The sequence below is a fragment of the Nicotiana tomentosiformis genome, chromosome 1 (genome assembly GCF_000390325.3).
Source record: "Nicotiana tomentosiformis chromosome 1, ASM39032v3, whole genome shotgun sequence".
NCBI lineage: Eukaryota > Viridiplantae > Streptophyta > Magnoliopsida > Solanales > Solanaceae > Nicotiana > Nicotiana tomentosiformis.
Genome location: NC_090812.1, coordinates 42,212,403 through 42,227,894, shown reverse-complemented (window position 1 = coordinate 42,227,894; position 15,492 = coordinate 42,212,403). Strand labels below are relative to the sequence as shown.

The following is a 15,492-nucleotide window of genomic DNA, read 5'->3' as shown; positions in this document are numbered from 1 at the left end:
CAGAATAATTTCTAAAGGTAGTGAAGAATGCTTTAGTAAAGGGAAACACTGAAAAGGCTATATCATACTCATACTTAGGAATGAAGTAATTTACTTTACGACAAAAAGAGAAAACAGATTGTTGTGGGAGAAAAAGAAAAGAAAGAGATAGAGAGGACATTTAGAGTCTAGCTGGTTAAAGTTAAGCATGTTCATGTCACGTAATTGTAGGAGCAATAATAATAATAATAATAATCACACGTTGCCGAGAACTGACAAAAGGTAATGGACATACAAACAATCCAGTAGTTACGTTGGTGATCAATATTCCAGAGTGTTTAATTCTGAGACTTGATCATCTCTGCCCAACTAGCAAGGAATGTTGTTCCCAAAAAGTTGAAATAACAAATAAACATGCAAAAGAAGATTTTATTTTAATTAAAGTGCTTGACAAGTAATGTAAGGTTTCTCAATATAAACTATGTGAGTTTCTCAATATAAGATCAACAACTTTAACAACAAGGCACTTTGGAACATAGAAAACGTGAGTAATTAAAACCCTACTGAATTCTTTTTTCTTTTTTTCCATAATGGAACAGAAGCATGGATTTATATAGATGTATATATTGCAGGTATTGAAGGTAAAATCACTTAATTGAGCTTAGTGCTAGAAATGAGGGGGAAAAGTTACTAAATAAAAATGAAATGACAATAAACGAATAATAAGAATCAAAGTCCCCCATTATAGGGTCAAAAAGGGGGAACCCACCACAAGACATATCCATTCAGAATTCCACTCACAAAGGTTTAAAAATAGATTGAATACTCTATCTATCCTTCTTTGAAATCCGGACAAAAGTTCAGATCCAATATATATTACACACATAAAGTTGTCAAGTGTAGTCAAAACAAACACATCCCCCTTATCTTTTTCTTTTCCATCATCTGGAAAAGTAAAGCTACCTAAACCATTAAAGCCAACACACAAACAACTCAAAAACATTCTTTCTTTCTTCCACTAAAGACAGCTCCAATTCTTTCTTTCTTCCACTAAAGACAGCTCCAGACAAATTAAAAGCAGGTGAAAATTTCTCCATCTTGAGGACATCAGCTGCTTTTTCCCCTCTGAACCTTTTTAGTTTTTTTTCGGATTTATGGAGACTACTCAATGGACTCAGGTGGGTACAAATTAATTCATTTATCTGCACCACTTCATTAATTACTCCTATTTGCTTAAGAAAAATGTTGAATTTTAACATTCTTAGTTTAAATTTTTTAAACCTTTCATATCATCCTTTTATTTTTCAAATTAAAGTGGTCATTCTCTTTACACATCAAAGCAGTGCACTTTTTCTTTCTGCCCCTTTCCACATGATAGCATATGGAAAAAAGGTGTTCTTCGTTATTATTGTTGTTCGTTTTTTTTACTTTCTTTCAATTTAATTTTAAAAGTTGAAAGTTATCCGGTGTTTGTCATTCAGTACTTTGTCATTGTTTAGCTAATATAAATAATCTTGCTATCTTTTTTCTTTGGTTCCCTTTTTTTTGTGTGTTAATTTTCAGGATATTGGAATAGTGAAATCTATGGCAGCAGAAATAGCTCCTCCTAATATTACGGTGGAAAAGAAGGCGAGGCCAGTTAAGGATCAAGCAATAAATTGTCCAAGGTGTAATTCAACAAATACAAAGTTTTGTTACTACAACAACTACAGTTTGACTCAACCAAGATACTTTTGCAAGACTTGTAGAAGGTATTGGACTGAAGGTGGCACTCTGAGGAATGTTCCAGTTGGTGGTGGTTCAAGAAAAAACAACAAAAGATCAACCTCCTCTTCTTCTTCTTCTTTATCGCAAAAGCTTCCCGATCTGAACCCTAATCCAGGGTTTTCTCCTCAAAACCCTAATAAGATTATTGTTGGAAGTAGCCAAGATCTTAACCTCGGGTTCCATAGTACTATGTCACACGATCATCATCAGTTCCATGGTGTGCCTCAGTTTCTTGAATTGCCAAAGATGGATAGCGGCAACAATGGTAACAATCATCTAGGTACTCATCTCTTTGTTGAAACTGATCTATCTCATTTCATGAAGTGTGATCCCATCACATCTAAAAGTTTAAACTGTTAAAAGAATATATTTTTATTTACTTAATTATATCTCCAACAATCTTCATATCGTCATTGTATTCAACTTCAGGTAGTACACCAATATCAGCTTTGGAGCTGCTTAGGACTGGAATAGCCTCAAGAGGGTTTACTTCATTCATCTCGTCGCCAGCACCACCAGATTTGAATACTTTATACACATCAGGGTTTCCATTTCAAGAATTAAAACCTAGTGCTAGTAGTAATAATCATGCAGCAGCTGCCTTAAGTTATTCAACTGGGGTTCAAGAAAATGGAGGTGCAAGAATAATGTTCCCTCTAGGAGCTGATCATCAGAGTAAGGGACAGGAGAATTCAACTGCTGGATTTTGGAACGGGATGTTAGGTGGAGGATCCTGGTAAAGTATTAATTAAGGGTAACGATAATGTGCAGAAATCTCACTTTCAAATGCATTTTTTTTTCCTTTTTTGGGGGTGTCTTTGTTCTCTCTTTTCACAGCTTTGGTTACTATAATTTGTTTGGTGATGTTTAGAACTAAGTACTAACATAGAAGACAGCTAGTTCTGGTACTATTGTTCTTAATTTGCTCTATGGTTACTTTGAGATTAGGGAAGCTAGCTTGATTAAAGTCAGCATCTAGGGTTCTGTACTAGTACTACTATATATGATCATAACTACCTTAATTACCGCCTATTTATTAGCTATATTGTGTTTTAGATGAACTTAATTTGTCGACAAGCACCTTTTCTTTTTGTTGTTTACTTCCTTCTGTTTTCGTCTACCCTAATTAATTGTTCAAAGAGATTGCTTAATTAATTACAACAGACCTAGCTTGCTGGAAGTAGCTTATGATCAGATGGCCTGGTCTTCCTTCTTTTTGGTTTCCACTTCTTGATAATTAGTTTGCACTTTATTATACATTTAATTAACTGAAAAGTTTCGTAAAAAATGAAATTAGATGGATAGAGAAACAAGAAAATGATATATTCCTGTGTGAATAAGTTGGTTAATCATGTTTATGCTTCGTGACAATGACATTGAGATTTTCATTATACAATTATCGCAAACTTTTAAATGATCTAGTGTAAAAAAAAATTATCAGTGGATATATGAAAACTAGAACCGTATGTATTTAAAGAGTTTGTTATTGTTTTGACTGTCATCTTTTCATCACGTCTTTGTTATTAATTTTTACAATGAAGCACTCATATTCTTTTATTTTGTGGTGATTGAAGCACATAATGTCGTTTGTTTCTGCAACTATGAAGGCATGCAACATATCAATTTAACTTATAATACATACTAACGTAGTAAACAATTTTACACTATATATAAGTTTATCGTTTCTGACATATTGCAAATTTTTGTTCTAGATTATCAATCCATATAAATACACAACACTCAATAACAATTACCTATAACCAATTTTTAGCTAAATAACTTAATGGTGTAAAGGATTTTACACCATCAATGCATATATAGAACTTAGTTATCAATTTAATGCACACGTACTATTTTTAAAAACACATCATAACGTTGCAAAGTTAAATATATTAATGAACTTTCACGCACATGGTGCATGTATTGGGTGGTCATGCAGTATGTATTAGGAGCCCCTTTTTTTTTTCTTCTTTTAAACAAATTTATTAGGGGTGAACCGTAAATAGGAGAAAGGCGAACAAGTATATATATATGGTGCTAGTGACGTTGCAATATTAAGTTACAACTCCAACTTAGTTACGTACAATCTTTCGTCCATCAAGTTCAAGAATATGGATTAATTTCTCTCTGGAAAACTTATCAAGTACTATAGTGAGAGCCATAGCTAGCTTGCAATGATATGTAAAGGCAGGGGCGGAGGTAGTGTAGTAGCTACGGGTTCGGAACCCAGTAGCTTTTGCTTAAACCTTGTATTTGTATTAAAAAATTAATTAAATAAGTAAAAATATTTAATTGCGGATCCAGTAACTACAACGAGTTAGGGTTCAGTGATAAGACTTAATTTTCAAATTCTGGTTCCGCCTATGTGTAAAGGGCGACCGTCTTACCGGTAGTAGTTTGAAATTATACAAGTAGTTCATCTATTATTAAAAGACAATGAAAACAATTGAAGTTCTTTGGTCTAACATTGATTGAAATACTAATAATAATAATAGTAGTATTTAACAACGCCACTAAGCAAATTGTAATTTTTAAACAAAAAGGAACCTACCTGCTGCCACAACCAATACCTAATCCTTTTTCTTTTAATTAATAACCTTTTCTGTCAGTTCCTAACATACCCGACTATTGTAGGAGTGACCGTTTAAAAATGATTTAATTATACACGTATGCAAAATTTTATAGTATTAGTGCAGACTGCAGAGTTAACCGATTACGACGTACTACGTTTTTAAAGTTATTATTTCAAGCAAAAAAAAGTTATAATATCACGTTTACTAAATAAATTACTTATAGCTTGTCTTTTACATAAGCTGATAGTGTTTTAAAAAAAAATACGCGGTTAATGTGTAAGAATTTAAATTGATTTTGAAATATTTGAAGATAGATCGAACTTCCATCCTTGTAGGTTGGGTCTCAGAGATATAGGTCCGTTATTAGCTTCTTTATGTGAAGCATTCAACTGTTGGAATTTATGTGACCAATTCAACAATTCAACAAATCAACATCAAGGTAAGTTTTCCATAGTTTTTTCTAAAACATAATTTGAAGATTTAAAAATTACGTACTACACCTAGTGTGTCGTATTCAATATTTCATATCAATATAAGAATTAAACTCCTGAAAAGCGAGTTCTGCAGAATAAATTTGAACTGAAAATAATCCTACCACTCAGAGCCTATGATTAAGTAGATGGTAGACGTTGCCGCAGCATAAGCAGATGGTAGACGTATTCCATTCAAGGCACTGAAGAATTTACTTCAAAATTCAAATATATAATGTTGGAGTTCATTTTCAAATGCTGCATTTTTACAAGAGTAGAGAAATAAACATGATTCTTGTTCCGAAGTGAGAGCAATTGTCATGGTGTCAAAATGTCATTAGTTTCCCACCACAAAAGCTCAAAAAAGATATTAAAATGGTAGTATATCAAACATTATAGTATAATGGATTGAACTAATTATGGTATTCTCATGTAACATTACAAGGTAAAATTACACTGTACAGAAAACTTGTTACATTTATTGCTCCAGTATATTATCTAGAGAAGCACTAGCACTAAAGAAGCAAAGTACTCTTTACTGTCCTGACTTCTATACAGAGACGAGCTTTACGCAGGCAGGAGGATGAAAAAGCTTAGATCTTGCAAAACAACAAACTGAAAATAAAAAAGAACCATTCACGGATCCCCATTAATTCCGAAGATTCGGACCTTGTGCATATTGGGGAACTTGGCAATAACCAGCACCATCACAGCAATGGTATTGAAGAAGAGCATTGGATGTTGGTAATCAGTTGTATGTGAGGCTATCAAGTACCTGCCAGTAGAACAAGTTGGCTATCAAATTTCACAAGTAAAATGTCATCTAGAAAAGAAAAGGAAAATTAGAACTACAGCGAGTTGCAGAAAGCATCCCCCGAATTCTCACTTAACATTAGCAATCTGCTGAAATACCAAAGACCAATATTTTGGGCTAAAATCATCTCGTGCGTCTTAGATGGGAAAAGAAGTAACTTTGACATCTTCTTTTGCTCATATATACACAAAAATAGTTTTTGTTCAAACTACGTTTCTCTACTGCTATATGCTTGGCATGCTATATTGCATACCCATGGGGTCGGCACCTCGTATTCCACATGCCTCAGATGCGTGACAACGGTAAATCTCAACTATCAGGAAGCAAAAGTTGACAAATTCTTCTACCATTAAAACAAAAGGCATATGAACCATTAAAGTAGTTAGATTATAATAGTAATAACTAATCAATGCTAACATACGAGAAAAAGAAATGTGATATATTTATCTAAAAAGCATTCTGATATCAAGAGGGGTTGTAAAACCTTTTTTTTTTATTTAAGTAATTAAAGATATTATAAATTTATGCACTAAGCCAGTGCATCAGGCATAATTACAGGTTGTGCAAACCCTCTATTGTATCTAGCATTCCATCTACATCATGTTCAGTTACCAGATTGCACCAAAAAGCTAACAAAAAAATACATCTCTGTTTAAGGCTGTGAATATTGCTCGATGTGCCTTCAAAAATTCTATTGTTTCTTTCAAGCCAGACAGTCCACCAAATAGCTTGAGGTATGATATTCCAAATAGTTTAAGGTTGTAAAACCTTTTTTTATTGTTAAGAGGGGTCGTAGAACTATTTGATTGCTCATACTGTGGATTATCATTGCAATGATCTAAAAGAATTAATACGGAAATCTAAGTTTATTAAGAGATTTGTTTCAATGCTTTCTTCTTCTCCTTTTCTAGTCTTTTTTTACTTTGTTTCTAAACTTGCTTTCTCTAAAAAGTAGAGCCCTTTGTTGAGACTCCAATTGAGTTACTTTTCTTCTCTAATTTTAGTTTCTTTTCCCACATTTTTACAAAATTTATAGAATTTGTTTTTTTGATAAAGGTGGTGTATGCGCCAACTTATGTACACCTTGACTAAATCCACCGGGTACCTGCTACCTCCCACCAGCACAAGTACCCGATAACTCTGTCCACTAAGGGTTAAGGCAGATAAAAAGAAATAACCTAGTGTTATTTGTCTCCAATGAGATTTGAGCCTTGAGACCTAAGAGTCTTATATTTTCGAAAATTGTCAGACTCTTAGGGTGTTATTTTTCAATTTTCCCATGTTTGTTTGGTTTAAATGTTTTGGAAAACATTTTACTCCCCAATTGGAGGAAAATGTTTTCCCTATCAAAAAAAGGGAAAACATTTTTCAAAATTCTTCTTCAACCTATCCCACCCTATTCTCCATCCCCACCCCACCCTTTGAGGTAGCCATGAATGGACATAACAACCAGGAGATTACACATCTTCAATATGCTGATGACACCTTGATCTTCTGTGATGCAGAAGTGGAACAACTAAGAGTTTTGAGGATTATATTGGTTCTTTTCGAAGGAATTTCTGGGCTACACATTAATTGGAGAAAGAGTCATCTCTTCCCGATCAATGAAGTAACAAACATGGAGGATTTGGCACTGATCCTGGAGGGAGAAGTGGGGACTATCCCTACCACTTATCTGGGTATGCCACTGGGGGCCAAGTCAAAATCTACTGCAATATGGAACAATGTACTGGAGAAATGTGAGAAAAAGTTGTCAAGATGGAAATGTCAATATTTGTCAATGGGTTGAAGGCTCACTCTGATTAACTCGGTATTAGACTCACTGCCAACCTATATGATGTCCCTTTTTTCCATTCCTGCGGGAGTCATTCAGAGGCTAGACAGCATAAGAAGGAATTTTTTGTGGCAAGGCAAAAGGGAAAAAAAAGCCTATCACCTAGTCAAGTGGAAAGAGGTAACTCTCAGCAAAGCGCAAGGTGGATTGGGAATTAGAAACTTGAAGAATCACAGCAAAGCCCTTAAACTAAAATGGCTATGGAGGTACTCTCAAGACCCTCAAAGTTTATGGAGCAAGGTAATCAAAGCCAAATATGAAGTAGAAGACAACTGGATGACTAAACCAGTTAGCACATCTTATGGAGTTAGTCTTTGGAGATACATAAGGGTATTATGGCCAGCTCTAAAAAGCCAAATCTCTATTAAAGTGCTAAATGGTAGCGGGACATCATTCTGGAATGACAATTGGATGGGAAATGGAGCTCTGAAGGATTTATGCTCTGACATATATGCTCTAGCTCATCACCAACAGAGATCTATAGCGGAAATGTGGTCACCTCAAGGTTGGAAACTAATACTCAGAAGAGACTTGAATGATTGGGAGATAAATAAAATGATTGAGTTCTACAAACAACTGGACAACTTCACAGGAATTCAGAATGGAGATGACACATTGAGATGGCAGGGACATAGCAGTGGAAAATTCAGTGTCAATGCAGCCTACAAAACGATAAACCAACCAATTCCTCAAGTCACCAACTGGCCCTGGAAACATATTTGGAACACCAAGATACCATATAGGGTTGCATGTTTCTCATGGCTACTGACAAAGGAAGTTGTGCTCACACATGAAAACTTAAACAAGAGGAAGTGGACTCTATGCTCAAGATGTTTTCTTTGTGAAAATGAAGTGGAAATAGTTGGTCACCTATTTTTGCACTGTAGGATAACTGATCAGTTATGGAAGATCTTCATTAATCTCAGAGGCATAGCTTGGACAATGCCTGGAAAGATTACTGAAGCTCTCTTTAGTTGGAAAACAGCTGGAGCTGGGGCAAACAACAAAAACAGATGGAGAATGGTCCCTGCTAGTATTTGGTGGACAGTTTGGAAAGAAAGGAACTCTAGATGTTTCGAGAACAACAACAATACATTGCAAGAGATCAAAATTAACTGTATTAAGCTTTTTTGTATTTGGTGCAACAAGATCTACCCAGAGGATACTATTTCTATCTTAGACACATTAGGTTCCTGTTAGACATGTAGACTGGTTTACTCTTTTTGCTCACTTGTATATATGGTTTCAGTACAACCCATGTACTGTTTTGTGTTTAATACATATAACATGTTACCTTCTCAAAAAAAAAAGTATTTGCTTTCATTTCAACAAAATGATGTAGTAGCTTTCATTTCAACAAAAAAAGAACTTTCTTTTCATGACGTAGAAAGCTCAACAAAAAAGTACTTTCTTTTCATGATGTAGAAAAAGTATTTTCTTTCATTTCAACAAAATAACGTAGTAAAAAGTATTTTCTTTCATCTCAATAAAATGAGTATTTTCTTTTTATATTGTAGAAAAAGTATGTTCTCTCATTTTAACAAAATGAGTACTTTTTAATGTTGTAGAAAGAGTACTTTCTTTTTCAACCTAAGAAATAGTATTTTCTTTTTAGTTATGTAGCACAAATTTCAACGTTATTTTTGCGTGAAAAAGTAAAACATCACATTAGTCACTTTGGGTTTGTGTGAATTTTTAAAAGAATAATTAAACTCTTGAAGAAAATAGAGTCCTCAAAACATTGAGTATTTGGGGTTTGGGGAGAGGAGCATAGGAAACATGAGGATTTTGGAGGGGGAGGGGGGGGAGGAGGAAGAAAGTAGCATAAAAAATTATTTTCCTAAAAAATATTTTCTACTCTCTAAACAAACACTAGAAAATATTTTCCGGAAAAAATTTTTCACTCACCAACCAAACAAGAGAAAATGAGTGATTAACATTTTCCATGGAAAACATTTTCCTTCATACCAAACACACCCTTAATGTCCACACATGGAGACATTATAAATCTTTGAACAATTTGGGAAAATACTAAGTGTCCAACACATCAATTAGAAGACTCAAAAAAGTTTTCCTAAAAAATATTTTCTACTCTCTAAACAAACACTAGAAAATATTTTCCGGAAAAAGTTTTTCACTCACCAACCAAACAAGAGAAAATGAGTGATTAACATTTTCCATAGAAAACATTTTCCTTCATATCAAACACACCCTTAATGTCCACACATGGAGACATTATAAATCTTTGAACAATTTGGGAAAATACTAAGTGTCCAACACATCAATTAGAAGACTCAAAAAAGTTTTCCTAAAAAATATTTTCTACTCTCTAAACAAACACTAGAAAATATTTTCCGGAAAAAGTTTTTCACTCACCAACCAAACAAGAAAAAATGAGTGATTAACATTTTTCATGGAAAACATTTTCCTTCATACCAAACACACCCTTAATGTCCACACATGGAGACATTATAAATCTTTGAACAATTTGGGAAAATACTAAGTGTCCAACACATCAATTAGAAGACTCAAACCTGTTATTGGGAATACAATTTAAATTTCTAATTATTTTATTCTGGATTAGTTGAATGATTGTCATTGCTTGGACAACATAGTTTCATAAGGTTCATTTTGTAGAACTAGATAGTACCTGCTTTAACATAGTTTTCACTCCAGAAAATAAGAAACCATATCTCTCTAGATTTCGAAATACTAATAGAAAGATGAAATCAAGTTCCACTTCCACCTACACTTTATATAAACAGCAGAAAGAACAATTTTGATCATGCATTGTAACAAGCCTAAAATGACGAAATCTGTATCCAGCAGCAGAAGTGAGAAGATAAAATGTGGTAGTGGCCCTAGAACAACCATTATCTCAGCAGCCTCTCCCCCCCCCCCCCCAAAACACATGTTTTCCTTCTTTTGGGGTAAGTCATGATGATAATAGCATTTCCAAACCAGATTGTGAACGTCAACAAAAAAGAAACATGAACTTACAGCACCACAGGCACCACAGTTAAGAATTTCCTGTTACGAGTGAGCTGTTTCCCATTGTCTATTTGCTCCCACCAGGTCAATTGATTGTATATTCCCTGGTCATCAGCAAAAGGGGTTCCTTTCTTCCAATGAAAGAAGTGATATGTAACCTGCATGTTGAAGCATCCTCAGTCACACGAAGATATCATTTGCTTTATTTTGATACATCACGTGAAGATGTCATAATAAGTCAATCAACCTCATAAACATTTGCCAAAACAAATGAAGATGCAGTTCACCAGAGACCAAATTAAAGGAAAAATATTAGGAAAGTTGAATTTTAGAAGCATACATTACCCAATTGAGCGATTCTATCTATTGGAAGGGACAAAGTCAAAGACTTTTCTCTGTTAAATCTTGCTACACTTGGTTGAACAGAGGAGGCAATGACTTTCAAGCACCGCCGTCGAAATATATCGAAATCAAAAGCACCTCACAAAGCAGCATGCCTGTCTAACACAGTCCAATCTCCAACGAAGAGGTTTTGCAATGTGTAACAGATGCTACCTTCGCAATAAGGTAGAAGAGAATGGAAATTTTGCACTGCTGGATTGTTAAACAACTATGGGATCTGTCCCTTAGCATGTTCGAGTTGAGATGGGTCATGCCAAACCCTCTGAAGGATCTATTGCTTGGTTGGGGTCTCAAAGGAAGAAATAAGTCTCTGAAGGAAATCTGGAAAACTATCCCAGGTTTTATATGTTGGATACTCTAGAAAGAAAGGAACTCTAGGCATTCTGAGGGCAAAGCAATCACTGTACAGGAGATGAAACATAGATGCTTGCGTATGCTAGCCTTTTGGTGCAATTATCAGGACGTATATGAAATAGACAGGATGATAGATTTCATTAGCTCTTTTCAGGAGTAGGATCTTTGGTATAGAGGCTATTTCTTTCTTTTGTTTTTGGGCGTTACTGCCCACTCTTGTACATACCAATCGCCTTTCTTGGTGTCTGGTTTTATTTCTATTAACAATATCTCTTGTTTACTGATATAAAAAAAAAGGTCAGTCATTTCACATCTTTGAAGAGTCTTAGAGCCCGTTTGGACATAAGAAATTTTTCCCTTTTTTCCAAAAAAACTTCACTTTTTTTCGAAATCAGCGTTTGTTCATAAAATTTCCAATTTTCACTCGAAGATGCATTTTGCAAATTTTTGAAAATTTGAAAAACTGCAAAAAGCTGTTTTTCAAAATTTTCACTCAAATCACTCACAAAACTTCAAAAACAACCCAAAATTATATTCATGTCCAAACACAATACCATTTTCACTTGAAAAAAATTTTCCCCCTATTTTGGAATTTTACAATTCTTATGTCCAAAGGCCCACTTAGTATAGTCTTTTAGTACTCTACATTCTTTTCCTTTCAGATTTTTATTTTCTTTAATTTACAGATACAGCGATTTTTCATAATTTCTGCAGCTTTCAAAAGTTCAAGAAAAAGACACTCTTAGCTTCTTACGCTTTTGGTAATTCATTTTATAATAGTTTTCAAAACTACTTGCTGGAAGTGTTTGTGATTAATTGTTTATAAATCAAAATAAATCTTTCTCAGTTGCTATGTCTCCTTTTAATAAGGTTGAACCTACCTTTCTTTCTCAATTCTAATGCAGTCAATGGGATTATACTTTATTTGAAAAGAAGGACCCAGATAAAGAACATGCAACTTTCATCTTAATGCAGACTGTATGACCCAAAGGAGAAGTTGGTGAAACTAAAACAGGATCAGACTTTCATCAAACTAAAACTAGATTTTATCTTCATCTAGTTTTCCGCAAAGACAGGATCAGACTTTCATCAAACATGCGAAAATTTATGCTACAAACGGATTTTACCCAAGTACAGACTGAGTGCAGCCAACCTTAAGTATTACAAATTACAAAAGATAAAGATCAGAATAATGCAAGATCATCAATAACAAAATTAGAAATACTGAATTAGGCCAAATCCAAGACATATAAGTTCCTACGGAAACCCTACCGTCAAACTATGTAGCTCAAGTATATTTCCCCAATATTTTACAAGTAGCTCAGGAAAAAGGACCAGATCCAATGCCAATCCAGTTTGATAGCTCCTAAACAAAAGCCTGAGACTTCAAATCTAAAATTCACGTGCTCATCCTCATCAATCCATTCGTGATTACTTATCTGAAATCGTTAGGACGCCTAAGAGATAGGTACAAACCCTTCAATGTCATCGGAAGGAATATAATTGATGATTCTCCAAATAGGTTTTGATATTTTGATCTAAATTGGCTTTAATAATATATAATTATATATTAATAACTTGAAGATTTTGCTAACTCCTTTTCTTTTCTTTTTTTAACATAGAAGAGAAGATAATTGAAGATTTTTGATAACTCCAAAGTGCTTCTGTATAAGTATCTTCTGATCCTCTGGTTACCTGTCGAGGGGAAACCATGCTTGGATGAGGCAATGGGGGTATGAGAGGCTCTTTTAATTTGTGGAGGCAAGCCCGCGAAAGAGGCAGGGGAAGGGAAACCTCAATGAGGCAGCACCAAGAACATTAAGTCTAGAGAAAATCTCCTTGAACCAACAGGAAATTTAAGGTGCTTGAGATTTAAATGCTGCAGATTACTGAGATGCATATATTACATATGTGCGTGTATGCAGTGTTTGTTCATTTTTATGGGAAGGGCCAATATGGATGAGAATAGATGTTAACCAATACTGAGTTGGAACAAAAGCAAAAGTGAAGTTAATGAGAAGTGGTCTGATACCTAGGAAGTTGGAGAAAACAGGACATAGGTGAGGAGTAGTAGTCCAGCTAGTTGATTTACTATTTTTTACCCCTCTATCCCAAAGCAGTCCGAAAGTAATCCTATTATACTTCTTGGATTGTGCAAATGCATGAGAAAATCCTCACACTGCAGTAATTTGTGTACATCTTAATACCAAAAAAGTGATAAGGGGCCCACTTTAAGAGGTCTTGGTTTCCACGTATGTGTTATTAGGATTGTCTAACTAGAAGACTTCTGTGAGGGTGTTTGTCTCACTACTAACATTACGATAGTTTTGACTCCAAAAAAAGGTGTTGTGCGAGCAAGTGGAGGTGGAATGAGTGCAACTGTGCTACATGTAAGCTATACGTGATTCCTACTTACAAGAAAGGGCTAGGATTTGGTGCCCTTAAAGTTGTTATAAAGATCACTTAAAGGAAGCATATCGATTTCTTCTAAGTAGACACGGTAACAGTACTCCAAGGTCAAATAACCTTGTAAGTAAGATCTGCAGCTTGCCATGCTATATTTAAAGTTCAAACCCTGATTATATCTATAAAGGCCACGGCAATGGCCACGTTGGAGAGGCAAGATGTGCATCTGCAGCTTACTTTGTCAAAATGCAAATAATAACAGACAGCCAATAATTAGCATCAAAGACTACTTTATCACGCTTACTGTTGTGACTTTGACAAGAGGAAGATGTAAGAAATTTTCTTTCAATGTCTAAGAATGTATGAGAAACCTAAATGTGGATTTTGGTCATTCCAAGACGTTGACTATATACTTTTCCCATTCAACTTGATACTTGCAGTACAAACTAGTAAAAACAAGAAAGGTATAGTTAAAAGCATGCAAATGATATACAGACTAAGAAAGCAAAACTCGCAAGCCCCTAAATCTTTACCTCCTGTGTAAACCCCGAACTAACTAATAAGAAAATTCAAGCCCACTCCCTCTCTTTAGAAAGAAATCAGGATCATTGACAACAGATCTTCATTCCATCATTGAGTACACCCTTTACTTCAACTATATTATGCTTATTTTGCTTCCTTTGGTTAACCTTTTCTTCAAGAGAGAATCCTTAAATCACTAGGAACTTGAAAACCTTGCAGTCTAGCTCACAAATTCCGAAATGGAAACAATTTGGGCCAATCTTAAACCAAGCAATTTTGCCAAAAACAATCCAAATTCTCAGGACTCCGACCAAAAACACTAAAATACAAATGAAAGACAGACGCATATTCAATTTCACCAGGCAATCAATATTAAATCTTTATCATAAAGGAATCAGAAACGCTACTCCAATAACACAAGGGTAAAAGAAACCAAATGAAAAACAGAGACGCCTACAATCGAAACCGCAAGAGGGTTAATCTTAACCCACTCGATTTCACGAAAACAATCCAAATTCTGAAAGAAAGATAAAATCTTTAAACCCAAATGAAAGACATAAGAAGTGGAAGCAGCTAGGTTAAAAGAGGAACATACAAGAAAGTGACCGAGATTGACGACGGTCCAAGCGATGCCAGGAGAGCAGCCAAAAAGGGAAAGAACAAGAAGCCATGAGAAGAAGAGGATGAGTATATAGGTGGTCCATACTCCTGGGTACATGAACCAGTCTGTATTTCTGTTCAGATCCGCCGGAGGCACTGCTTTTACATACAAATTTGCCATTTCCCTTTTCTCTTCAGCTCAATCCTAACACTAATTCTATCAAATCCAAACCAGTTTTTCTTCTTCTTTGCTCCTATTGGAACGACTATTAATTTGGAAGCAGTGGACTAGTTCATAATTATCCACTCTCCTACCACTAATAATATCGTTCTAATTTATCAAGGTTCTTTTTTTCTTTCTTTTTTTAATTTAACAAATTAAGTTGCATACAGTTTTTTCTAACATATATAATGATTGATTTTCTTTTAAGTTGAAATATAAGTTAATCAAACTTGATTGAATGACAATTGATTACACATTTTCTTTGTTGTATTATTATAGAAAAGAAAATAGCATTTGTTTAATATTAAGTGAAAATTAAACGAAGCTCTTTTGTTTAATATTATCTCGTTATTGATCAATTGCTACTAACATTTTATAAAGGCCAAATACATAAGTGGCGTTGCCGCAATTTTTCGTTTTGGCCCTTTAACTTGGATTTGTTCCTATTAGGCACCTAAAGTAGTTAAAAGTGGATCTATTGAACACCTTCTTGACAATCAGTCAAAAATACAAAGTGTGTGTAATCTACACGCGAATGATGTGGCAAAGTTACGAAT

General features: G+C 34.6%; 2 protein-coding genes across 3 annotated transcripts; one reads left to right on the top strand and one right to left on the bottom strand.

Moving 5' to 3' along the window:
• The first annotated feature begins 928 nt into the window (after positions 1 to 928).
• LOC104101612 (dof zinc finger protein DOF2.5-like) lies at positions 929 to 2,778 on the top strand. Of its 2 annotated transcripts, none has more exons than XM_009609094.4 (3): positions 929 to 1,157; positions 1,543 to 2,026; positions 2,176 to 2,778. In XM_009609094.4, exons 1-3 carry the CDS (start codon positions 1,134 to 1,136, stop codon positions 2,484 to 2,486), a joined length of 819 nt encoding a protein of 272 aa, XP_009607389.1. In that variant the 5' UTR covers positions 929 to 1,133; the 3' UTR covers positions 2,487 to 2,778. The 2 variants fall into 2 exon arrangements, with proteins under 2 accessions (XP_009607389.1, XP_009607388.1); XM_009609093.4 differs by lacking the exon at positions 929 to 1,157 and adding an exon at positions 1,193 to 1,371.
• Positions 2,779 to 5,182: 2,404 nt separating this feature from the next.
• Positions 5,183 to 15,087, bottom strand: LOC104101610 (uncharacterized). The gene is made up of 3 exons (XM_009609092.4): positions 14,708 to 15,087; positions 10,438 to 10,586; positions 5,183 to 5,564 (listed from the first exon to the last, which is right to left on the bottom strand). Exons 1-3 carry the CDS (start codon positions 14,891 to 14,893, stop codon positions 5,426 to 5,428), a joined length of 474 nt encoding a protein of 157 aa, XP_009607387.1. The 5' UTR covers positions 14,894 to 15,087; the 3' UTR covers positions 5,183 to 5,425.
• Between the last annotated feature and the right edge of the window lie 405 nt (positions 15,088 to 15,492).

Coding starts and splice junctions, on each gene's coding strand:
- LOC104101612 (XM_009609093.4), top strand. CDS start 1,222: ATGTTGAATTTTAACATTCTTAGTTTAAATTTTTTAAACCTTTCATAT. Junction 1,372..1,542: donor TGATAGCATATGGAAAAAAG/GTGTTCTTCGTT, acceptor GTTAATTTTCAG/GATATTGGAATAGTGAAATC. Junction 2,027..2,175: donor CAATGGTAACAATCATCTAG/GTACTCATCTCT, acceptor ATTCAACTTCAG/GTAGTACACCAATATCAGCT.
- LOC104101610 (XM_009609092.4), bottom strand. CDS start 14,893: ATGGCAAATTTGTATGTAAAAGCAGTGCCTCCGGCGGATCTGAACAGA. Junction 10,587..14,707: donor TCAATCTCGGTCACTTTCTT/GTATGTTCCTCT, acceptor TTCAACATGCAG/GTTACATATCACTTCTTTCA. Junction 5,565..10,437: donor ACTGTGGTGCCTGTGGTGCT/GTAAGTTCATGT, acceptor TTCTACTGGCAG/GTACTTGATAGCCTCACATA.